Source organism: Paramormyrops kingsleyae, chromosome 1, assembly GCF_048594095.1.
Source record: "Paramormyrops kingsleyae isolate MSU_618 chromosome 1, PKINGS_0.4, whole genome shotgun sequence".
Classification (NCBI taxonomy): domain Eukaryota; kingdom Metazoa; phylum Chordata; class Actinopteri; order Osteoglossiformes; family Mormyridae; genus Paramormyrops; species Paramormyrops kingsleyae.
The window spans coordinates 19466468-19492910 of NC_132797.1; the positions used below are offsets into that span (position 1 = coordinate 19466468).

The 26443-nt window shown below is 41.7% G+C and overlaps 2 protein-coding genes and 1 long non-coding RNA gene across 8 annotated transcripts in view; 1 reads left to right on the top strand and 2 right to left on the bottom strand.

Moving 5' to 3' along the window:
• Positions 1-1488: 1488 nt before the first annotated feature.
• Positions 1489-22266, bottom strand: ubtfl (upstream binding transcription factor, like). 4 transcript variants are annotated; one of them, XM_023807418.2, is made up of 20 exons: positions 21982-22266; positions 19492-19578; positions 16098-16279; positions 14784-14867; positions 14294-14449; positions 13947-14011; positions 13667-13787; positions 12530-12640; positions 12298-12425; positions 12072-12213; positions 9606-9647; positions 9358-9489; positions 9108-9254; positions 8460-8588; positions 8021-8106; positions 7723-7912; positions 7191-7238; positions 4427-4558; positions 4085-4198; positions 1489-2336 (listed from the first exon to the last, which is right to left on the bottom strand). In XM_023807418.2, the coding sequence occupies exons 2-20, from the start codon at positions 19535-19537 to the stop codon at positions 2238-2240; spliced, it is 2154 nt and encodes a 717-aa protein (XP_023663186.1). In that variant the 5' UTR covers positions 19538-19578; positions 21982-22266; the 3' UTR covers positions 1489-2237. The 4 variants fall into 4 exon arrangements, with proteins under 4 accessions (XP_023663186.1, XP_023663184.1, XP_023663185.1 ...); XM_023807416.2 differs by having other exon boundaries at positions 21526-22266; XM_023807417.2 differs by lacking the exon at positions 21982-22266 and adding an exon at positions 20646-20850.
• LOC111841576 (uncharacterized) lies at positions 20874-23194 on the top strand. Its single transcript, XR_002837708.2, has 2 exons — positions 20874-21266; positions 21383-23194. It is a non-coding gene; the product is annotated as an uncharacterized lncRNA (long non-coding RNA).
• LOC111841574 (anion exchange protein 2-like) overlaps positions 22862-26443 on the bottom strand; it is a 52072-nt gene continuing 48490 nt past the window's right edge. For all 3 annotated transcript variants that reach the window (XM_023807412.2, XM_023807414.2, XM_023807413.2), the window contains one exon: positions 22862-26117. In XM_023807412.2, coding sequence (XP_023663180.2) covers positions 26037-26117 — 81 coding nt within the window. In that variant the 3' untranslated portion in view covers positions 22862-26036. The remainder of the gene's footprint in view (positions 26118-26443) is intronic.

Consider the following 26443-nt stretch of genomic DNA (forward strand, 5'->3'; position numbering starts at 1 on the left):
CAGCTCTTCCAAGGGAATAAGAAGGCGTTCCCAGACCAGCCAAGAGATATAATCTCCCCAGCGTGTCCTGGGTCTGCCCTGGGGTCTCCTCCTGGTTGGACATGCCCAAAACACCTCTCTAGGGACGCATCCTAGTTAGATGCTGAAACCACCTCAACTGGTTCCTTTCGATGTGGAAGGGCAGCAGCTCTACTATGAGCTCCTCCCGACTGTCTGAGCTCCTCACCCTATCTCTTAGACCCAACCGGTAAATTAGTACTTTTGCCTTCCAGCTCAGCTCTCTATGTCAGAATGGTAGAGCCTCCGCATTACTGCTGACGCTGCACCCATCCTCCTACAGCCAAATCTGGTAGCCACCGATTGGTCGTCCGCGGCATTTGCCTTCGAGTGCCACCCTATCTACACTACACCTGACCCCCACCCCACCGCAGAGGGTGGGACCACAATAGAGTTATGTCTGGCTGGGCACCATGGGTAGAGATGCGGCCACCAGGGGCTCACCTGCCAGCTCCTGTTCAGGTCTGGCTTGAGGCTGGGGCCCCCTTTCTCTCCAATCTGGGCAGGATCACATTGTCCTTGCCATAACTTTCAGTTGGGGTTTGGTTTGGGTAAATTGATGTTACCTAGTCCTATTTAGCTCAATGTGACCTTTCCTAAGGTTATTATAATCTAATGTCATTACAGTTAACCATGACGACCACAGATTCAATGGGACTGGGTGATCAAATTTACTGAATGCATCTACTTTATTTTCACAAGAATATTATTTATTTTGCCTTGGCAATGTTTTAACAAACTTCCACTCATCCAGCTTTCAAGTGCTAATCCTGGTCACGGTCATTAGGGGACCTGGAGCCCATCCCAGGCAGCATAGGGCACAAGACAGGAGTACACACTGGATAAAGGGACAGCCCCTTACAGGCCAATTTAAAGGCACTAGAGAAACCCAAGACAAGGGGAGAAAATGTACCACCACAAGGTGGGATTCAAACTCCCAAAATTTTACAGTGCCATCCACTAAGCCATGAAGTTATCTCCTTAAACAAACTTGTGTGGTACAAATACCAGATGTGGGGAAAATGAGTATTACTCTTGTTTACATGGTTTTCAAGTGAAAAAGTAAAAAAATTTTTATAGACTTATTCCGTTCCAGCTCACAAACTCTGCAGCTGTGCACAACTGGGGTAATTTGTCATTCAGCCAAATCCATCGTGAACTAGTTCAATTTAGGCTTCTAACTCTGGTATAGCTGCTAACTGAGAAGGCTCAAGACTAATTAACAATAAAAATGTTAACTAATCTATAGACAAAATCACTTCTTCAAAGTGCATACCGATGTGAAGGGAAAGGGCAAAATAAAAACTGAACATCTCATTTTCAGTCACCAACATTTTCTGAACCTCATTTTCAAATTTGATACACATAAAAACTGAATTTTTAGCAAAGTTTGGAGACTTTGAAACCAAAAATAAACAGGATGACAGCACGTTTTAATGACATCATTTATTCTTGTGTATCACACATGAATGTTTAGGTCACACTGTCTAAATGCAATTGAAGTTGATAAAATGGTCACCTGTGATATAAAAGGACGAATGAACTGAGCAGAGACTCATTTTCAGTAACAAAACACTGTAGAAAATACCTCTGGCTTAATATATGAACTGATTCCCCAACATCTGCATGAGATACATGGCCATAGCCTTTATCGCATGCCAAAGAAGAAGAGAAAAAAGTGCATTTCATTGAGATTTTACCTGAAATGTAGCCATGTGTCAGGGGAGGCTTTACTAAGAACAAGTCCTTTCTCTTCATGGAACAAGCAGGTCTGGAATTAATGCATCTAGCCTGCTCTGTTCTTGGGAGCCCCTTGGCACAAACTGAAATGAGTACTGCACCCAGGAAGAAAAACTGCAAAATTAGTCAATTTTCTTTAAAAAGAACAAAGCAGGAAACAAGGTTTTTAATAACACCTATTGGAAGGCAATAAAAATAACACACATGTAACACAGCTCCTTTAAAAGAGAATTTGTCCAGTTGAGATTAAGTCTGGTGTAGTCTGGGTGAAGGTGCTGATGACCCCAATTCTCAGTCTGTGACCCCTCTTTGTTCAGGGTTTGAGGGGAGCGTGCCAAGCGAAGACGCCTCTCTGCCAATCCTAAAGACATCACCGAGATGGGTGGGGCTTACGGGCAGGGGGTGTGTCCTGCACAGCCCTTGCCCCGAAACAAACATAGCTAGTCTGTGTCTGTGTCACTGGACTCCTCTGTGGATGAGCTGCTGGTGGCATCTGACTGGTCATCATCGTCGTCGTCCTCCTCATCGTCTTCTTCGTTCTGGGAAGATAAGAGCTGGCAGTTAGGCAGGAGTCTTTTTGATAGCACGATAATGAGGTTTGGGAAAAAATGTAGAATGCACATCTGGTTTCAGGTGGGTGGGTGAACAGGGGTCTGTCTCTGGGATGCAAAGAAAAAAAATTTTTATATTTATTTTGGCGGAGAAGCAGAGGCAGGTTTAACAAAAGTGTGCAGAAGAACAAGAACACCAAAATAAAAAGACAGCCATTTCTTGGTCAGTACAAGGGAAACACAATGGAAAAGTGCATGGCTATCGTCCTGGGGAAAGGCCATAACAGGGCTGTAGCTGCACGGTGATAAAAATCAAATTCAAAGCTTTTAATACCTACTCAGACCTCCACAACAAAGAAATAAAACCTCAAGGACGACTTCAGCTTTTGGGGACTTTCCCTCATTTCCTTCAATCTTTAGCGTTTTTCAAAAATGATAAATGCTTGACGGGGCCCTGTACTGGTCAATTTCAGTCTGTCCACTAAATTCAACATGCCCCTTTGAACAGCAGTGAGAGTCTATGAGAATTCCAGGTGGTTTATGTCGTAGGGGTGTTGCTTGGGCCAAAAGTAGAATCAAGACAAAAGCATCAAAAATATTAATTTAATCAGAAAGCAGTTTAGAATTGCTTGGCCTTTCTTATTACAAATGTAAATATTACCATTGCCATTAGTATAGTGTTGAGGTCATACACACAAACACACACACACACACACAATATACAGACGCTCCTCTACTTACGAACGAGATATGTTCCAAACGGCTGTTTGCAACTTGAAATGCTCCTAAGTCGTTATTCAACATCATTTTATGGGTATGTGCAAGTACAAAGAACTAGGATGCTGGGAGTATGCACGCTACGCTGCTGCGAGGCAGGAGCAGCGGGCAGAAGTTGTACTAGGCTGAATTGGCGCGCAGAAAAAAAAAATTATGTTGCGGACTGGAAACGGGAGCCCAATTAACACAATTTGGACTTACAGTCCTCTTAATTCGTATGTCTGAAAGTTCGTAAGTTCAAAGTTCGTAAGTAGAGGAGTGTCTGTATATAGTGTATAATAATACTTTGACCCTCGGAGTTGAGCTCAGTTGAACAATGGTTGTGCTGCTGCAGTATCATCACACCTGATCTGAGGAGCAGCTGAGAACCCAACATCAGATTCCACTGGTACGGTGCTCCTGTTTAACATTGGTGGTTCAACAATAAGCATGTGAAGTAGGGTTAGAGTAGGGGTTCACAACCCACCGTTCCATGGTCAGTATTCCATTGGGGGTAGAGTTGTCCCCTGCCCCGTATATTATAGGATGGTCACGTATTGAAGGATAAAAAAAACCATGATCCATGAAAATATGAGATTTGTCCTGCATTTTCGTACACACCATGGGGAATGCTCCAGCCAACCAGACCTGTCCGATACATTCATTTGTGAAATTTCTGTATGAGGTAAACCTGCCCACGGACATCAAAAGGTTGGGAACAATTAGGTTTGAGATGGAAGAAAGGTTCTCAGGTTTTACGGACAATTTAAGACCTTGAATTTTGGAAATCTACTCTAAGACGTTTAAGGATCTGGAAAAATCTATGTCCTGTTCGCCCAAAAAACAGAAGTCTTATCAGGTACAGGTAAGAAATGAACGGGGGCTCATCTCCTCACAGAGTCACAAACTTTTGTATTTTTTGACACATTTCACTTTCAATCTGCAGCCGGCTGGCCACCCCTATGCTGTGCCACACTCACCTCGTCGTCATCTTCGTCGTCACTGTCCGAGCTGCCAGATTCGTCGTCGTCATCTTCGTCTTCTGAGTCTGAGGAATCGGTCTTGTCATCGTCATCGGAGTCCGATGTATCCTGCTGGAAATGACGAGGTCACATCCTCTTCCTTGTGTAGGAACACCCTCATCCACATCATATTGCTTATTCACATTACGTACAACATGCAAATTCCCCAGAAGCCATTCATATAGCCATGAAGGTTACAAAGGAGGCTCTACATTCAACCCAGAGTCTGGCCCTCATTACTCCTGCAGCCCTGCTCTCCATGCACTACTGATGAAGCTCCCCGGAGCGGGTGAACGTTACCTTGGCCCGGTACGCCATCGCTTGCCTGCCCCCCCCGGCCCCCAGTCCTCCAGCTGTGGCACCTACCGCCTTCCCCTTCGTCACCCGCAACTTCGCCCCAGGGCCTTGCGCCTTGGCCGTACTGCGTCGTTTCTGAAGGTGAAGGGTGTGGTGGGGGGAGGCAGAGAATTAAAGAGAACTACCACTGTCAGAGAGAAACTGGCTAAAGCCGTGTGGTATTCAGTTGGCCCTCTGCTACAGCTAAGATTGAAGACAGAATCTGATAAATGCAGGGGTGATTCTAGGATTTTAAGGCAGGGGCATAAGGAGACTCAGAGGTCAACCATATAATTAGCCAATGATATGTTTGGTGAATAACAGGGGATGGGGCACTCCAGGGATCGATCAGTTTTCAGCTGCGCCCAGTGCCCCTGAAACCTTGCCCCTGCGTTTGTCCATGGACAACTGAAAACTATGGGAAATTATATATATGTATGTATATTACATGTATGTATACACACACACATACATACACACACATACAAACGTTCCTCTACTTACGAATGAGTTATGTTCCAAACGGGCTATGTTCGTAACTTGGAATGTTCGTCAGTCGTTATTCAACATCATTTTAAGGGTACTCAAATCTACATGCATAAGTAAGTATGATATAAAGTCAATTATCCTATCCATTTTCTTATCCTAAAACACCAAAAATGGATAATGGATGCACAGAATATTTTGCAATAAAAAAAGAAGTAAACTTTGATCTCAAGAGAGCACGTCTTACTGATACGCAAGTACAAAGAACTGGGATGCTGGGAGTACGCGCACTACGTTGCTGTGTGGTGGAAGTAGCGGCCAAAATTAGTACTAGGCGGAATTGGCACGCAGAACAAAATTTGATGTTGCGGACGGAAAAGGGGAGCCCAACAAACACAATCTGGACTTACAGTCCTCTTCGTTCATATGTCTGAAAGTTCGTAAGCTGAAAGATTGTAAACAGAGGAGCGTCTGTGTGTGTGTATGTATACATGTATAAATAAAAGAACTATGGGAATCCCTACAATGAATAGACACGACTAAGTAAAACACAGCTATTAAATAAAATCATACAGTGTAACAGTGAGCAAGGGAAGCTTTGCAGATACATTTTAGAAAAATCAAGCAATTCAGAATGTGCTATAAGACTCAGGGTTATTGTTCTTAATGAAAGGTAAAACTATAAGAATATATTTTCATAAATAAAAATAAATGATATAAAAATTAAAAAGAACAAATTGAAAACTATACATGCTGCTTCAGAAACAAAATGTCAAATGTTTTCCGTAGCCATTTTTAATATGATTTGGCTAAAGTAATTACTTGTTTAATAATAAATAATACCTGGAACACGTTGTGCCCATCTTGGGGACATAATGTACATTACACGCATTGTGAATTTAAGTAAGATTCTCTAGAGATCAGACACACAAAATACATCTACAACTTTCAGTCTATTACAAAAACTTACACAGAAGCTAAAATATATGGTAATGATTGCCCACATTTCTGGGACCACATGACAGGGACCAGGGGCCATATTACAGAAACTTCCAGATGTTATCTTAATTGTTTGGTAACCATGGTAACTAGGGTTAGGATCTGATTTAGGAAAAAAGCCATTACAGATAAACATTTCCTAAGTTAATACTTCTGTTCTAACTTAAGATAGGAAAAGTGTACAATACACAAGCTTCCCAAAATCTTCAATAAACTCTCCTTAGTAATATTGCTATACTGTATTAATGGTATATATTATCTTTATTGTACTGTCATGAGCGGAGCTCCAAGAGGAGCTCTTTTTTATATTTGGTAACTGCACTTGCTGTTTCCCATTGCAGTATTTGTGAAAACAATTAGCTTGTGAAATTTCTGTCACATCCTTGATTCCTTGCAAATGTTAAGAAATACAGAAATCCTGAGCTTTCTTAGTGGGAATACAGCATGTCATTGCATTGGTACACAGAATCCTGGAGCATTTATGTAGGTATACAATGTAGCACATATGGTGCTTTAGGTATGGATACTCTTTTTTTTATTTTGGCTTACAAAATAGTTCTGCAAAATGAGAAAATCAGACAAATAAAAGTTGAGAAAACAATCGACGATTAAGGGTTTTCTAACTGGAGACAGGATGAAGTAAGACAAGATAGGATTCCTAAAGTTAGTTAGAATTTGCTTCTGTAATATCCAAATGGGAAAAATCCTCTCTTACACTCTTTCTATCTTAACTTAAGTTTCTGTGATACAGCCCCAGATTACAAACCAGCCTCAGCCTCACCTGAATATTGATGACTGTAACAAAGGTAGAACTGCTTAAAGATGCAAATTAGGATTGCAAAGAAAAACCATAAGCATTGAAAACATTTAAATAATAATAATAATAGAAACTTTATTGATGCCCATGGGGGAATTCTCTTTTTACACATCCCCCAACTTGTTCTCCACAGGTATGAACAAGCTAGCCATAAAGGGCAACCACCAGTTGCGGTGCTCAGGGAACTGGGGGTTAAGGGCCTTGCTCAAGGACCAGCAGACATGTTGAGGCCGGGCCTCTATCTAACATCTAGGTCCCCTGTTCTATACTGAAATGGCATCTTCTTTTTATATGATAATCTAACAACTGGACTTAACATAAAGGGTTCAGGACAGGATCCCTGTGAGAGTCGCTGCTACACCCCAAGAGCTGCACCTGCACTGTGCCGGTCTGAGAATGGCAGGGGTTTAACGGGGCTGCTCTTACCGTGCTGGAGTACTCTTTGTACATGGCGCGCTCCTGAGGGGAGAGGGACTGCAAGAGCAGAGGGGGAGGGAGAGAAAGATACAGACACACACAAAGACACACACACACACACGTCAGACTGAGCTGAACCGTCATGGAGTGACGAAGGCCATGACACATACGTACACACTGCGTGTGATGGACTGTCAGCAAGGACAGGGGAGCTGCATGAAGCTGTCACGCTTAAGTCTAGGTCATACTTGTCCATGTGTCATTACGGTCTATGCATGGTCGAGCACGCAGACTTTTGCATACATACTACATTTGTCCACGTACGCAAATGGTCATGGTCCAAATGGACACTCCCGATGATAAAATTTATGACGCATGCACTGTAACATCATGCAAAGAAGTGATATACGAATTAAGCTTTACTGGTTTTCCGGGAAACTCTCAGTGCCAGCTGTAGGCATGGCAGACCACCAATCCTGCCTGCTGCAGAGCACACTGTGCCCATCCCTTTCCCTTGGCCTCCACCTGAAATGCTCCCTACCTTGATCCAAGAGTCCAGCTCGACCTTGTATTCGATCTGCTGCTCCTCCACCATCTTTTTGTACTTGTCCTTCTGGACCTGGCTGAGTTTGTGCCAGCGCCTGCCAATCTCCACCATGCGCTCCTTCAGGCTGAAGTGGTTCAGCTCCCCGTTGGTCAGCAGCTCCTGAGAAAACATCTGGTAGCCGCTTCTGTGGGTCAGAAGAAATAGGAAGCTGAAATCAGGCTGAGGTGCGATAGTGCTATATGGGTAGAACAAGAGACATCCGTGTCATGACAAGGTGTCGCCCTTCACTCACACGGGTGGTTTCTTTGGCTCGCCATCAAACTTCAGCTTCCTCTGGCCCTGGCCAGACTGGGGCGTCCTTGTCTCCAGTAGCTCCCTCTGTGGTGCGACAGTATGATGTCAACATTTTAGAGGCTACTAACCTGTTAAGGCAAAATAATGGTGTCAAAAACCACGTGGCACAAGCATTTAGTGTTTAGCAGATTCATCGCAGAGATTCTTCCATGATGCATCTTCCACTCTCAGAACTGCTGGTTTGTTAATGTTTCAACCTCTACCTGTAAAAGATATTACCATCTGAAACACACAGACATCCAGACACACGTGCACACATACAAAGAAACAAACACACAGCACTAAAACAGGCCCATTCTCAGCCACAACATGACCAGCATTTTGACATTCCTCCTGTGGACTGTGTAAGACAGGAGTCAAAACACCCAGTCACTGACCACTCTGCTGTACTGAACCTCGTATCGCTTCTGGTCCTCGGCTGCCTTCTTGATCCAAGGGATCTTCTCCTTTTTCTCCATGGATTTCCACGCCGACTGCATGGCGCTCTGTGCTTTTTTCCGATCATTCTGAGGCAGGGGATGAGCAATTCAATATATTATATAATTTGGTTGTTAAAACAAGGAGAATACAGAGGAAAAAACTAACTATCCCAATGGTTATCATTTAATGGAAGCTATAAGCACATACAGTCAAAGATCTCGTATCTGGCAACAATGTGACAGAGGCAATGCCGGATAGTTGAATGTTACTCTTAAACAAAACAGAATTGTAACATTACTGACACTTACTTTAATCCCTTTATACGCACACTCACTAATGACGTTGGGTATTTGATATAACACAATAGATGGTGAGATAAATGACGTCGGCACAAGTGGAAAGACTACTAAAGCATGCTACTCTGCAGGCATGTGCAGGAACTGACATTTGTTTGGTGCAATGCTTCCATTTATTTTTAGTTATTTCAGTGTACCTTTTTAACAGCACTTTGCTTGACCGCCGCTTCCCTTTACATTGTTACTTTCCTTGTTTCTGTACCCAGCCTGCCAAACACTGAGATCCCCACAGACTTCTGCCACTCTCACCCTGTACTTGGCCAGGTAGTCCCCAATGACGCTCTGCTGCCACATCTCCTCGGCCGTTTTGGGCGTGTCCGGCAGCCTCGGCCGCTTCCTGCCGTCACGCTTGTCCTTGACCAGGCCGAGCACCCACGGATCCATGTCAGAGCGCTCCTAGAATGGAACCGTCGCGTTCTAACCAACTGGCAAGCTAGCATAGCAGGTCACATATCGGTTAGGCTGCTGGATCGATCACGGCATGCATGTCTGTCTTTACCCTGCCCATGGGCGACTTGGCACGGAGAGGGCTCCCTGCACCCCCAGTGCTGCCAGCGCTCCCAATGCCCAGACGCGTCCCAGCCAGCTTCTCCTCTCCTAGGACCCGCTCTCTCTCTTCATCTGGAATGCTCTGGAAATGCAACATGCCTATGAGCAGTCAGCCCTGAGACATGCTACTCAGTTTGTGCAGATATATAACATGCGCTTTTGCCCAGGGGGCAAACAGGGACCTGGCTAAATTCTCACCTCAAGGAACCTTTGGAGGTCTATATCATACTGCTTCTTTTTCTGTAAGAGAAGGAGGAAAAGGTCCTTTACAAAATGAATACTGAAGAATATATTATTATTGCTCTGGTAAAAATGAAGAGACCACTATATATATTTTTTTAAGAACCTGTATTCTTAAATCATGCTTTAATCCTGGTTCTGCTGGCAGAAGGCTACACTGCAAGGCAGGCTGCTTCCAGGCAGACGCCGTACATAAGAACAATGCAACAAAGGAGACACTGGGAACGACCATAAACCAGCCAGGTAAAAGGCAGAAGCAACTTCCTAATGTCAGAGATGACCGTTAATTTATCTGACAGTTTCTCATTGAATCATAAGGATGACAGCAAGTGACCTTCAAAAGGAATGGGAAACATTAAGTGCAGGTGTGAAGTGCACTGCTAGGACGGTTTGTATCAGGCTCCTAGAAGCAGGACTGAGCTCCCATAAAGCAAGAGGAAGCCCTTCAATGAAAAGCAGAGAAGAACTAGTTTGCAGTCTGCAAAAAATATATTATACTCATAGGCGCCCACCCATAAATGGAGAAATGAGTGAAACAAAAAACTGTGCCGTGGTCTTAATTTTTTCTAGAGCTATAATTACATAAATATAATCGATTCATAACATGGAAACAATCTGAATTCCCCAAGTTCATCTGTGATACTTAACTAATATAAAGTTAAGTGTAAATGCACTCCAAGCTGTGCATTATACAGTTTTCACAGCTGTGGAGATGAAGAACTGTCCAACACAAAGAAGAGTGCATTTAAAAATGAATGATGCATAGTTTGGGGTGCATTACCCTGCTTATACCACCGTAACCACACGTTTGGCTTACATTTTTACACGTCAAGACATTATACTTCACTTTAAGAACTAATTTTTTAGTAGAACTACCATTTAGGCTTAAGTGTTATTTCCTTTCAGGCAAATAGTATTTTGGGAGACCCCACTGCCCAGCAAATTTTATTGACAATATTTCAAAATACTAGAATAGTGGTGCTTTATAAAATATAGTCAAAATACATGCTATGGTGTCAAGTCCAGACAGTATTAGAAATTACATATCGTTCAAGCCTACAACTAATAAACATCTTGGTTATATACAACCCAAACCACCATCTTTAATTTAAAAATAGTCTGTTGCTAAGATCATTAGTCAGTCGTTAGTTCAAAATTTCCTGCTGCGAAGCCCAAAGGCCAGTCTTTCTGTATAAAGGTGCAAGTAAAATGTGCAGCAATCATGATATAAGATGATACACTCCAAGCCATGCATTGCACATTTTTTACCAATTATTAATTTAGCTTTATGCACCTCCTGGTATTCAACTGCATTATGGGTAAAACCTATTTATTTTTAATAATCAGTAAACGGTAGACTTGGGAACCATCTTGTTTAGGCAAGTTAGACAGTCCTGCACTGGATTACAAGTGCATTACATTAGTAAATCATTTTGTTATTTAATCAGTAACCACAGGTCTTCTGCCTGAAGCACTGTTGTTTTTTGCTTGTACAGTTTCTGCTGAGTAATGTTTGTTAGTTAGAACTGAACAGTGCATTATACATTTTTAAATGCACAGCTGTGGAGGCGAAGAATCACCCAACATGCAGCAAGCGAAAAAATGCATTTTTTTTTTCTCGCCAATGATTAAAGATTTCTGTTTTGTCTCTCAATATTAAATTGAGTTCTTTGTCTGGAATTTAGAAAAATGTTAGTTAAAATTAAAGATTATAATTGTGCATCGATTTATTAGTGAAATTCACCTGGCTGGAAGTATGTGTGGTAATAGAAAATTAAACATGCCTCTGACCAATCAGAATCTAGAATTCAACAATACAGCTCTGGAAAAAAGTAAGAGTCCATAGCAAAATTTTCAGTTTCACTCATTTCTCAATTTATGGGTATCCGCCTGTGTAAAATATACATTTTTTTGAAAACTCCAGCCTGGCTCGTCCCTGCTTCTCACTGATAAAGGGCTTCTTCCTTGCTTTATGTGTCTTCAGTCCTGCTTCTAGAAGCCAGTTATGAATTGTCCTAGCAGTGCATTTCACGCCACCTAATATTCCCCATTCTTTTTGAAGGTCATTTGAAGTCATCCTCGATTCACGAGACATTGTTGGATAAGCTGATGGTCATCGCTGTAAATAGAAAGTTGCTTCTACCCTCTACCTTGCTGTTTTTTTTTGGTTATTACGGCTGTCTTAGAAGCCTTGAGCCTGGAAGCATGCTGCCTCGCAGTATAACCTTCCTCCAGCAGAACCAGGATTAAACCAGGATTTAAAAATGCTAAATTTTTAAAAACATGGAGTGGTCTACATTTTTTCCAGAGCTGTATGTATTGATGCACAGTAGTTTTAGCTGTGCATGATACATTAGTGTAGAAAGCCAGCACACTAATGCTAGCCTTCTCATTCATTAGGCAGCGCTGGCAGGAGCAGCTCACTTGCTCGCAGCGTTTTTGAAACATGTCCTTCTCCTTCTGCGTCATCATCTTCCACTGCTTGCTGCACAGGACCATACGCTCTGTGCTGGGTACATCCTTCATGTTCACCATCAACTCCGCACAGTACAGTGAATATCCATTCCTGGGGGGGAATCAGTGATGAGAGGAAACCCCCATTTTTTCCCCCACCTGCCGCCAACTGAAAGAAAATTCCGGAGCTACTCACGGAGGGGGTTTGGTGGGTCGGCCGTCGAACTTGTCCTTAAGCTGTCGCTCGGCTTTGGTCAGGACGGACTTGATGTGCTCGTCTGCTATGGAGTCCGGGTGGGCCTCATTGTATGCCCTCATGCTATCCTGCAGGGGGCAGATTACACACCGTGTGAAGCCAGTGATGACAGACGGGCGCCTTCTGTATGGACCGGGACCAGGGACATGCCCTTTCCCCCAGAGCCCCTCACCTCATAGACCTTCTGCAGCTCCAATGCCTTGCTGATCCACTTCAGGCGCTTCTTGTCTGACAGCTGCGACCACTGCCGGCGCAGAGCTTCCTTCAGCTCTTTCTGGCTCACCTGTGCATGAGAGACAGAACGGGAAAGCACTGAGCTACCCCGTCTACCTCTCCAAGACGAGTCAAGCCGTTAAGGTCTGAGTACTTAGTAGCTACACTCTGCACAAACCAAAGCTTTAATTCCAAACAATCCCTTAATTTAATAGTAAAATACCAGTTTACAATGATAATATAAAAACCTTCAAAAATAGCAATAGTAGCCTAAGGGGGGCTTCTCCCCGGCATACAGGAACCGAGTCATACCACGAACAGAAATAGTTACAGCACGGTTCCAGCTCGCTTCAGTTTGCCACTGCAGAAAGGTCGGATCATTGAAGACGTTGCCGAAGAGATGCTTATTTACTCTTCACACGATGTACATCATGATTTACTATGTCCTAATTTCCACCAGCAAGTGTGTGAGAACCGGCACCTTGTTTTAGAATCAAACGCTAGCTGGATTAGCATTCACTTGCATAAATTTGCATTAGGAATCCGTTCCGTTCAGCTGTTCTATAGCATTTTAAGGAGGCAGTTGGAAATTTTCAAGTTCCGAGCTTTTGGAAATGCAACAACACATCGTGATATGCGATACTATTAATAATGAATAATAAATAGAATAAGCCCTTTTCATCTTTCAGATAATCCATGCAAATTCACATAAACATCGGTATCTCCGTGAATTTTGACCAATCAGATGGTGGTGACACAACCAGCTCGTGTTGGCCATGCTTTCGGGCATGTCAACAGAGATACGGCTCAGGTACAGTTCGCATGATTTACAATGGAAAGCCATCAGTTCGTGGTATGGCTCAGGTATAGTTTGGGTCTTGTAGGTAGCAGAAAAACTCCAGAAGACAATGAAAGGGCTATAATAAATGCCTCCTGCACAGCTGTTACCAGAACCAGAACTCACTTTATTGCCAGTATGTGCAAACATACCAGAATTGCTTATGGTCTAGTGCCAAACATGAAGCCCAGGATAAAATTACAAGACATGCAGGGCAACCCTCCACAGAATATCTCTATGCACATTCCAACCACTTACATCTGGGTGCAGCTTCATATATGCTTTCTTCTCATGATTATACCAGAGCTGCTGGGGGGTTTTGGGCTTCTCTGGGAGGTCGGATTTCTTCCTCTCCTCAATCAGCTCTGGGTGCTCCTCTCTGTCAAGGGGATGACAAAATCGATTTATTTCCCTCAAGCCTTCGTTAGAGGCAACAGACCTGAGACCTTTGCTGCTATAGTGCTCTTCCAGTACTGATGCCAGTCCTATTCAGTAGATACACATTTTGTTTTTCATGCAAATAAGCCAAAATCCTTACTTGAAACGTGCCATGTTTTTCTCAAACGATTCTTTCTCACGCTGGAACTCCTGGATGTACTTCAGCTAGGAATGCAGACAGACACAGGAGAGATGAGAATGACCCAAAATCCAGACCCACAGGGCAAAATGGGTTTCAATTCACAACATATTTTCCAGTCTAAACCTCTGAAATTAAGTGCTTCCCTGCTCTAATGTTAAATGTCTATTAATGCTTTAAGACTTTAATAATAAAGATGGGAAACAAAAATGGATAAAAGAAGCCTCTTCTGTCAGAATGTTAGTTTGATTCTTTTAGTAACATCAATAACAGCATCACTACAGGAACTGAACAGCAAGGGAGCGCACCTTCTTCTTCTCATTTAGCTCCTTGTACTTTTTGGAGAGGATCTTGGTAAGGTCCAAGTTGCTCATTTCGGGATGGATCTTGGCATACTTGGCCCGCTTCTCCATGAAGAAGCGGAAGTATGGCGTCAGAGGCTTCTTGGGAAAGTCTGGATGCGTCTGAGAGGGAACAGATGAACGCTCTTATGTTGCTATTACAGGTCCTTGAAAAGTTTTATTAGCTTGTTAATAGTTATATGTGTGGTTGTACAGATGTCTTCTGCCTGGACACTGATTGTAAGCTCAGCCTAGCTGCACTTACGACTAGGGGACCATTTACCTCACTTGTCCTTCGATTTGGGCAAAGGCACCTGCTAAATATGTAAATGAATGTAAATGTAATGGAATCATTTTGTGGTAACCCTCAGATATTTTCCTAATGGTTTCTAATGATTTTTTCAGCAGAATACTAACCTTCCAATAATATTCAATAAAGACTGAAAGGGTGCAGTACCTTCAGTTTCTTGCCCTTGTAGGGGTTTTTCACATACTCAATGGCATCAATGATGAGTTCTGTCATGGTCCTGTACTTCCGCACCTGAGCAGGCAGCAAATAACACCAAGCCATCAGAATGGGTGTGGCCAAAGTGTTCATTTAATTTCTTTTCATTGACAGAAATATATCAGCAAGACACCCTCTCCTTCTTCTGGTTGTGTCTCGGCACTCTACAGCTCATAGGAATTGCTCCGATTAGGACAGAAAACAGAACCAATGATATGCTGATGCCACTAGAGCTTGTAGTGTAAATATAACATTCACCTATATATTCAGCTACTGTAAGTAGCCTAGAGTAAGATTTAGATTTAATGTGTTTGGAATTCATCCATTTAATCATCATGACAACATTCAAATGAAACGTTCATAAAGTTAAAATGTAATTCAGTTCAAATAAATCGATGGACTTCATCCATCACTGCTGACCTTTCTGGGTTTTTTAATTTCATTGTTCATTAAACTATAACAAGTGGTTTTCCAGATCACTGAAAACCCTAAATATATGCTTACACAGAAGTACCATATAGTAACAACAGCATTGAATCATCTGATATTATTTCCATGTCAGCCACGCTGGTTTGATATGTTTAATAAGTGACTGTCACAAGTCTACAACTCAATTAAATTAAAATGCCACCACCATAAAACACCTCAGGATTTTGTAAGCAGATTGAGAAAATGGTTTGGACTTGGACTCCTAGGAACCCTGAGCTGAATTTTTTAATTAAGATTAACTGAACAGTTCTGAAATAGGGCTTTAACTTTAAACCTTTAACAGTTCTGATTTAAGGTATGTTTTAGTAATAAAAAGATTCATGATTTTTAAAATAATTACTAAAAACATCATCAGCAAATCAGTCAACAAAATGTCTTCATTTAACTGAATGAACGACAAATATATATGAGATTTTTAATAATGATGCAGGGACGTTATCACAGATTATACATTTAGAGCAATTCTAACTGTATCTCGAACCTTTGGACACCCTGGCTGGGCTATCAGGACATCACAAACACATACACAGACCCGTCCTACATGCGGCCACCAACCACATCACTGCATTCAGGCGAACTTAAATGAAGCCTTCAGTGGGAATGAAAAGCCAGCACACAGCTTTCCCCACAAAGAAATAATTTATTTCTATATGGACTGTCCATATTGGCCAAAATGACTGAGCAGTTTGCTGGAATATCTGATCCATGTATGGGTCCAGGACCTGGGATAATAAAACCCTATATCAGACTAACTGCAGGGAGATCTCTGATGCTCACCTCAGTAGAGACCTTCTGCCACTTCTGCTTGCACATGTCCCCAGTGAAGCTGCTGAAGCCCACCTTCTCCCAGTCGAAGTGTGACTCTGTGGTCTTGTACTTCATGGCGTCCCCTTCGGGCAGCAGGCTGCGGATCCTCTCCAGCAGCGTCAGGCAGTCCTCCTTGCTCCATTCATCCCTGTCTGGCTTACACACACGCACACACACAAATGGTGCCATCAGGGCATGGCCCCACACAGGAACACACCCCTAACCCTGGTGAATAACGACAACACTTCCACACGCTGTATATCCCATTTTGGTTGCACAGAAAAGCACATTTAATCATAGATTCTTCAACATAAAATGCTCCACTGAGCATCTCAGGAAATCATTCCTTCTAATGGTCAGCAGATTGTACAACTGGTAAGTCACTCCATGCACATGAGATATACTACTTATTTCTATAAATACCTATTAATCTATCTTTTTGTTCAATAATTACCAGCAAATCTGTAGATTTTCACCACATTATTGTATTTATTTTCATGATCACGCATTTATCTTCATACGTTTACTGATTTATTTTTACATAGAAGTTGTTCTGTGTAGCACTGTGTATTGTCTGTTTTTATCATTTGTGTATCAGTGTACTGTGCAGTCCTTTATTATCCTCCAGGACAATCAAAGTACAGTAACCCCTTCACTCCAAGGGTTAAGGGCAAGAGATCCCCGCGAATGTGAAAATTTGCAGCTAATACTTGGACACCCCTAACCTTAACCCATAACAGTCTGCTAGCTTGAACGAGAACATAAAAAGTCTATTACCAGTTTCTAAACAAACAGTAGCCAAACTGCTTTGTCATTTATAGTCTAGACGTTTTTGCATAATATACAAACCATCTAAATTATGCCCCTGTATGTTACCACTGTACACAGTGTGAGCCTAACGTTTTGGACCGATTATTAAAAATGCAAAATTAACGGCACTGAAAAGTTTTCAAGTTTTTGCAAGCAACAAGATTCCTTGGTCACAAAGACAGCTATTGAGAGTGAGGCTAGTTGCATGGCGTACTCAAGCCAAGAATTGCAACATTCAATATATTACACACTTACACTAAAATATTATTCATCAGTAATATTTATATGACATGATTTTATGTGATCAGAATCATTTTCAATTTTGTTATAACTTGTGTCGTCTGCAATATTCCTATTTAATTGTTCAAGCCAATTTGTGAATAATCGAAACTGCAAATGTCAAATGCGTGAATATGAAGGGGTTACTGTATTCTGATTCTATTTGGCTGTATAATAGACTCAAGTGTCTTTACCGGGTCAATTCAGGTCTTGCTGAGCAAAAACTATAAGTAGTTTTCCACCGCACCAGGTACTGTACTTTCGGAACTTTCCCTTTTCCATTAACTTCCAATCGAGTAACAGTACCAAAACAGGACCTAAACTAACCAGCTGGGGTACTTTTCTGGTACTTGGAACTGGAATTTTGATACTTCGGGGGTGGGATTTCTTTGTCGATTGGTTATGCAAATAGCTTGCATCTAAACACAATACAACTGCAATCTTGAAAAAAGGCTATAAACTCAGAAAACAATGATAAAGTAAAAAAAAAAAAAAGTAGTAATAATGGATGCGTGGACAAATGAAGAAATCCAAAAGCTTTAATGGCGATCTGGTCGGAAGAACAAATACAACAAGATCAGGATGGCATGACAAGAGATAAGAAAAAGTATTTTGTATAATACACTAGGACAGGACGGTATTAGAAGATGTATAAATATATCACAATGTGTGCACTATAATAAATAGTGGGGTATTTATAAAGCTGAAAAGGAGTTAGCAAACAAATTTCTCACAAACAGATCTGTGAGGGATTTAAACAGCAAGAATGGGAGTGATTATGATTGTCTAGAAGAACATATGCAGTGCTCATGCAAACACAGAGGAAGTAAACATTAAATTGATTTTTAAACATATTTAAAAATCTTGAAATTGAATAATCATTAAAATTGCAAACATTGCCAAGTTCCATTTTCCTATGCCAAAGTAAAAATGTTTTATGGAACTTCAACCCCCTGCACTATAATGCCCAAATAGGTGACTAGCGATGTATGAACTGCATGTGCATAACATGTTTAGTTAATATTAATAATCATCCAGCCCTACAATATACTACAGCCATTTTTCAAGTTCAGTACAAAATACTCTGCCTTGCCTTGTTATGTCATCCAGTGCCGGTACCAGTTTTTATACCAGTGGAAAACCAACACCTTGAAGTATCATACTTTTGGTACTTATTGAAGTATCAAAAGTACAGTACCTGGTGTGGTAGAAAAGCATCCTTATGCTACCCAGAGCCGGTTCTGGCCAATATGGCGCCCTAGGCCAGCGACACTGCCAGCCCCCCCCCCATACAAGGCAAAGTTTAACACGCTGGCAAGTTGGTGTCACTGGATTTATAGGCCCTGGCGCTAGGTGTTTACCCAAAATATGTCACATGAATTTAAATGTTGACCTGGCCATATTTATGGAACATCTGTCACTTTTTATTTGGCACTCTTTCGTCTCTTGTTGCACTGCTGTCCTATAATCCCCTACCTTGCAACTGTGGCATAAGAATTTCACCGTGCTCCTTGGAACACATGTGCCACCAAACTTGGGTTGGTGTCAGAGTGACATGTAAAGCACTACGGTACCAGCGATGCTAATAAAAACCATCTGGAATTCACTTGCAGTACCAGTCCAATATGTCTGCTACAGTTCGGTTCACACCATGTGTTTAGGCCACTTAAAATTAATAAATTGTTTTACATGGCCGCCCGCCTCAATTTTTTGGTGCCGCCTCGATTTTTTTTATATTTTATATTTTTCAAAAAATCCGTTTTTTTCACCTCAAAAACTGTCAGAGATCGTCAATGTGCCAAATCCTGATATCCTGTGCACTGTGAGCAAGTATAGTCTCTTGTAGGGTGGTCCAATAATAGTGACCCTCATTGAGGTCAAACAACAGCACTTCTATTGTTTGAAACAATGGAAGTGCTGTTGTTTTGCTATTGTCAGGAGGACGCTTTTATTGGGCCATTCTGTGGCAAGACCATTAAACACTTAGACTAGGCATTTGTTTTGAAGGTTTCTCTTTTCTTGTAATTGTTTGAACTGTTGAGAGTTTAAAATGTTGAGATACTGACAAATTAAAGTTTAATTTTCTAGTTTTAATATATCTCTGTTGCCGATCGTCTTTTCGCTAAAAATATAAAATATAAAATCCCCTACTCACCAATATTTTAGAAGTTTGAGTCATGTAAAACAATTTATTAATTTTAAGTGGCCTTAGCTGTACTTAATAATCCGGGGGTGGGGGGGGTTGTCGGGGACCTGAGAGAGCCCCTTACCGTACCTGACTCACTCTTCAGCCGAGATGCCTGGCTACCGCTTCCGTTCATGGTGCAGGAACCGGCAGCTTCTCCTCGCCTTGCTGGGCCCCCTGAGAAGTAATTTACGACACATTTCCCTGAAAGTTTCAATCTGCGATTTCAAACAAGCATATCATTTTACTTACCAGTGTTACTTTACCTACAAGACCCTGTAGCAGCCAATAACGGAATACCTACCATTAGTGCAATAACTGCCAATAATGTAATAATTTTCCCGTTCTTAATGTAATAAAGGCCGATAAGGTAATAACTTACCAATATAGTACTAACTATTCTGAATCAATAACGTATCACATTATTAAGTTGTATTACACAAAAATGAAAGAAAAAAGTTACATTATTGGCAGTTATTAACGGTAGATATTACATTATTGGCTGCTACAGACCCTAACAATCGTGACATTGCACAAAATATGTTCTAATTCAGTTGGCAAAAAATATCAAGTGTCTTTCAGTTAATTGTCTTTCAAGCTACTAGAAGTCCTAGGCAAACACTGGCATTACAAGAATAACCGAATAACTCAAACCAAAGCAACGAAGGCCGTACTAGAGCCACCCTGTTTTATTGCTTTCAAAATATAGCGAGCTAAGACGAACTCCAAATTAACCCGCCAGCAATTACATTATGTGAATAAAGCGTGTTCGGGATATATCAGGCGGCGATACTACCTGACTGGCTAAAAAAAGTCAGAATTTCGATTTAAGAAGCCAGAATTCTGGGATAAAAAGTCAGAATTTGTACTCAGTAAATCAGAATTTCGACTTAAGTCAGATAAATGTTTTTTCTACTCCAGATGGCGGAAACGGGTTTCCATAGAATGCTGTTAAGGAAAATAGGGAAACGAGTTAACTCCCCTCGGATAAACGCATCTGCTTATACTCGCTATTGGCGTATTGACGTGTCATTTTTATTTGCGTGTGGTAGAAAAGTGTAACATTAAAATTATTGTAAAAAAATTAAATGGTTAAAAAGTTATCGCGGAAGCCGATATATATAGTTGATAACGGTGGGGGGCATTTCTCTTCAAGTATGCATAAAGCAGAGCAAAAAAGTAACTTCGATAGTTTTGTTGTACAGTGTCTTTCTGGAGACATTATTACGCTCGTTTCCTTGTACCTGCCAGGCGCAGACTTGAATGACCTCGCTCCCCGACGCGCGGCCAAATGCGCGCAAAATACAGCTGCGTTTCCCGGGGAAAAAATGCCCCCACCCTGCAGACAAGGTCAACGTGAGGAGGGGTGACTGTGAGGAGGGCGGGATGAAGAGGGGGTGACCTACTCTCCACCCCTTCCGACCACAGAAACGCCACAAGTGGTAAACAAAGAGACCTAGTCGATTTCAAAAGAATTAATACACCATATCACCACAAAGTAAAACTCAGAATAATAAAAATAATAACGAGGATAAGTGGAGCGCCGGCGAGGCCGTATTGTTACAGGCCACAGAGGCGGGCGTTACACTTTAATGTGCCGTCAGGTCGTTAGCACAGCCCCCCGCCCGCCGCGTGTGACGGATCAGGCGTCCGACTGAAACCACCGCCATGGCACCGCGGTTCCGGTGGCAGGCAGCACGGAGCCCAGCAGGAATGTCCGCTTCGACGACACGGCAGCTAAACCCTCAACTAATCCGAATCTGCATGAAATGCGTCTTCGTATCTGCCTTTTGCTGACATGGAAATAAGCACGTTAAGGGCTTCGGCGGAGGCAGCCAGCTCTGGATGGTTCAGTCGTTACTTTGGTAAAACATATATATTTAACAACAAATATGGAGAAATGCATATAGATTCGGGTCGTGGGTATTTTAGACTTTGTTACAGTTCGAAATAATTTAAATTCGTATTTTTTTACACCTAGAACGGACTATAGGACGGAAAAAAAAAACAACGGGACGCCTCTGCTTTCCTTCACCGCGAAAGCTGGTCTGTAGAGCCGCCATGAATGTTTCAACGGCTCGGAGATATTATTTGAAAATCCGTAACAAACAGTAATTCACCCACCTGTCTTGTCAGTGGCAAACAAGCGAAGAGAAGAAAGCAAACGCAAGTCGCGCTAGTGGTTTTGGGGTTTTTTTGTTTTTTAAAAAGTGCCTTTTTTCCAGGTACAGACCCCGGGGAGTCAGGACGAAACGTATCCGACGAGAGGAGCGTCTGGTTCGGTATGAAACTCCGCCCAGCGCCGCAGGGGGAGGAACTCCGAAGAAAAACATGCGAGATAATAGGAGACAAAGGCGGAGGCGACAGTTTGGTCCGGAGTTTTATTTTTATTAAACTTTTACAATACATTTTTATTAATTTTAAATTATTGAAACAATTTTACATCATAACTTGATCCCCGAGTCACTGGCTAGCCACGCAGCTAAAGCGCGTTGGCTGCAGCATGGAGAGAGGAGTGGGCTCCTGGAGAGGCGGCTTGCGGCCCAGGGGTTCGGCTGCCCGTAACCCAGGCACTCTTACATGTGAAGTGTGTTTCCCCGCTTGTGCGCGTCCCGTATCGCCAAGCGCTTCATCACTCTGGGCCGCTTAAACTCGCGGCCGCCTACCGCGAGTCCCCGGAGCCGCTAGCCAGCAAGCTAACCAGGCTAACGGAGCTAACTAGCTGACTTGCCCCGGGATTACGTAATCTGGCGGCTCGTGTCCCGTTAGTCCCATTGGGGCGCCTTAGTCACGAATCGGGGGTTTACGTTGCATTTCGTTTTACTGCAAAACAATAGGTTTGCGTGACGACTTTCCTGTCGTTCTTGCGATCTTTTAGTGATTTCGTGTAATGGCTGAGGCACTGTGAAACCTGGTCTGGGCAAAGCCACCCACATCACGAAGTGATGCACTTCGTAACATTACTAATCGGTTGCCAAGTTTATAAGAATTTAGATACGACTGTTCATTCACAGTTAAGCGTGGACACATACATTCCTAAATGCTTGGGTGCTGTTGCTGAGGTATCACTGACCTGCCGACCTTGCGGTTATGTGTAAGGAATAGTGACGGTTTTGTTGGAAGGGATATTCAAAATGAACAATGCATGCATACCCTACACCTGGTTTGCCTTTTTGCCAACTGTATATACTTCTGGTGTATTTTACTGTATCTTTGAACATATAAAATGTACTGAAATGTAGGCCAGTAGCATCATAAAAATTAAGTACATTTGTTACCATGGGCAGTAAAAAGAATGAATACAGCTTGTTAAACGCATAGTGAGTATTTCTTTTCATTGAGCATGTGGGAAATAATTTGGTTTTAATCATGAAAACCTAATTTGTTTGGGAATGTTATTGGGCTGTCCTGGAAGAAAACTGAGGGGAAAAAAAGAAAAAAAAAAATCAAGGAAAACGACTAGTAGAAAAAAATGTTTATTTGTCACATATTTGAAGTAGATATACACAAACCATTGAGCAGTAAAATCTAGAACATTATATGGAAGAAATTACATCCATTGTCATTCTTGAAATGTCTAATTTGATTACCCTTAACTCCATAGCACTATTTACTACACAGCAATCTGTATTCAACCATCCAAATCTCCTCACAATCTGTCCCCTTTCAGTTTTCCAGGCAATATACATTTATTTCTGGGCTAAAAGAAACAGGACATTGCTCATGCCTAAGTCTGACCCACAAATGATTTATAACCTAAATATTTGCATTTTGCAATAAAATATTACCGAAACATCTTGTATCATGTGTGGGGGGGGGGGAAATCTGTTAGTGGTATTTTCTGGAAGTCACGAACATCCCGGGAGTGAGGCCCGTGTGTGATTTTTTTTGGGAGTAGTGTTGGGTACAGACAGGTCAATTCTGTATGTAACAAAAGGGAAGAAGGCATAACATAAATCTGAGCCCACCCAAGGAGCACACAGGAAAGGCCAAGGCATGCTTGGGATTTAAATTTACAAAAACACCCCTCCTCTTAAACATATTATAAAAGTGGAAGAAAGTGCCAAAAAAAACACCAATACAAAGGAACAGATGTTTTTACTGTTTGAGTGCTTAAGATTCAGTATTAAGAATAACAGACACTTTCCAGTGTGGGGTACCTCTGTGCCTTTCCCCAATGATATTGCACCATAGATGTTCAGGCAGCCAGAGCAGCTAATCACTGAGTGGTTGTGCAGCCACAGTACATGAAAAGGAGTCCTTCCTGTTTGGTGTGCTTTCTGTACTGAAAAGCAGTCTGACCAACCACCCTGCCACAAACTAAGAACATTCTGCTTCAAAAAGGTTATTTATAAATATATAAGAGAATCTTAAATCTACACATATACAAAAATATCACGCTTCTCTTAAAAGGGGTCACTTCAACTAGAACTTAAGCTTTTGTTGGATGACCAGTTCAAAATGTGTTGCATCAATTTCCTAAGAAAATAACCACTTGTATACAAATGTTGCCATCTTATTTTTATACCAACCTCAGGCCTTTAAGACCTTTTTACAAAACAGATTCAACTATCACTGTATAGGTCAAAGTTTAGGAATGTGCAAAATTATTTTTGAACTGAAGAATTACATTACACCTTCATAACGGCACGGAAGCCAAAACAGAAACTAATTTTGCTGGTCTGGCACATTAAGGCACATAAAAGGATACAGCTACAACAAACTTAGCCAAGAACGAACACTGTCCTGGCACAACAGTGTATGCATGCGCGCACACACACATACAATGTGGTTTTAAGTTGCTGTGGTCTGTAGCAATTTGACAAAAATCAGATCTCATAGTCTCTTGGAAACAGTTGTGTCCCTATCCTGCTATACCATAAACCAATGAAACCATATGTAACAAGAGAACTGGTCCCTTTTTTTTTGTAATCAATGTTAAGCACATTTATGCCACCCAAATTCCCCATGAAAACTACATTTCACCCTGCATGTCGATTCACACACCACTGGTGCAATTCCCTGCAAGCTCAAGACCAGACATACACATGTTGTTTTGCACTTATTTGTTCTCACTGTGCTATTTGGTCTTTTTGTCAAACACTATGACAATGGTGAAAAATGGCAGAAACAATATGCATCGGTTTTCTTTGGAAAATGTTCAGTGGACACAACTCTGAAATGCAAGCAGCTACAGGTGTTGTTAGCGTCTAATATTAAAGACAGAAAAACCACTAATATAATAGGCATAGGCTTAGTGGTCATATGCACTAGGCCTTTCCACCAGTTATAATTAAACCCGTGACATAAATTGGTCAAACAACAGGCATGTTATGGTTTTTCCAAAACAAATGTTTTTAGATGTGTGCATTTAAAGCAGCATCACCTTAGTGCAGAAGTGAGTTACTCAAAGTGAGGTTTGACAGGTCAAAGTAAAAAAACAAGGACAGTTCCCTTTATAAAGCATAATCTAGGACTAATGAAGTCACAATGTAAATTTTCCGCGTTAACAGGAAAAAAAAATCGACACAAATTAAGTACCACATGACACAAATAAGATCTTCCCGTCTGTGTCCAAAATGCACGTTCCACAGCCTTTGATATAGCTTTTCCGCCCTCTAGTGGTCAATCTTTTAACTGTTCACTAACGGCTGACTGACCACTGCCCTCCTTGAAATGGACATTATGCAGCAATCTTAGGTATGTTAAAGAAATGATACCGACGCTAACAAAATACAGCCCTCCTTTACAGTTGGAATATATATTTCTTAATATTTGAGAAAAATGAGTTGCATGTCCCTCTTTGCAAACCACAGTTTCACAGTCGAGCTACCATCTTGCAAACTCTTACTCCATTTACAAAGTCCTGTTATGGCACCTTTGGTACAGTACAGCAATTCACTCCTGTGTTTGCTTGATATGTTCGTGCAGCCTTACGTTAGTGAATGTAATGGGGTGTACTGCTGGAGCGTATGAGACAACTTTTCCTCCTTATAAATATCAATAAATAACCTTTAATGCTACTCTACACTGCATGATTAGACCAAAAAGTTTCAAAAGGTTGCTGCCCCATTCCTCTCAGCTCATTAACATGTCCTATATGTTTAATTATTCGATATCAATTAGTTCAGAAAAAGTGCTTAGTGTGCAATGCAAGACTTTAACCTAAAGGCAATAGGAAAATTGTGAGCGTATTCAAAATGATGTTCAATAGTCAGCAGTGACGCCAGCCAAATAAAATAACACTGAAAATGATATTAACAGCTGCTTCAAAATACCAATATTGGCCATGGAAGAATTAGTAGGAAAGGAGTACAGTTCTTGCTCAATAGATACTCAGAGTAACTTCATGGAAGCAAAGAATAATTGGGATGGTCGATCATAGAAACGTGAGGCATGCAAACAGAAAGGATTAAACTGGCATTTCGTTTGAATATAAGAAAGACCTGCAGATGTTGCAAAGTCTATGTAGGTCCTGGTTAAAGGGTATCTTTCCTAGCTTAAGGAGACTCCTTTTGGTAAAAAAAATAAAAATTTTGATAAAAACGCTGTGCTCCTTGTCACCCCAGCTGTGAATGGCTGGCAGACTAGAGAGGTGTTCCCAGGGCAACATTAAGGGGGCGTGGCATGCCGTGTCACACTGGCATGTGCATCTCTGTGTATTCATCCTGGCCCTCCTTCTCATCGAAAGTGGGCTCAGCGTTGTCTGCGTCCAGCTGTGGCATGGGCAGACACAGGAGCGAGGTTCTGCTGTTAGTCTTGGAAACTCAGGTATAGAGTTATGGGTAGAACTCGCCTACCCATGGAGATAATGGATTAACATTACCTCCTTACAGCCCCATCCCTTTACAAAGGATTTCCTAGTCAGTTCTATAGCTGTTGCAGGCTAAACATAACACCCCCTATAAATGGTACAGTGGATTTCTCTACAATACATCTTATACCTTGTATCTGAGTCACCTTATATCTTTAACGCCCCAGTGGCAAATTGTCACTATATTCCAGATGTATATCTATTATCTGCCTCTATTGCACATCTTAA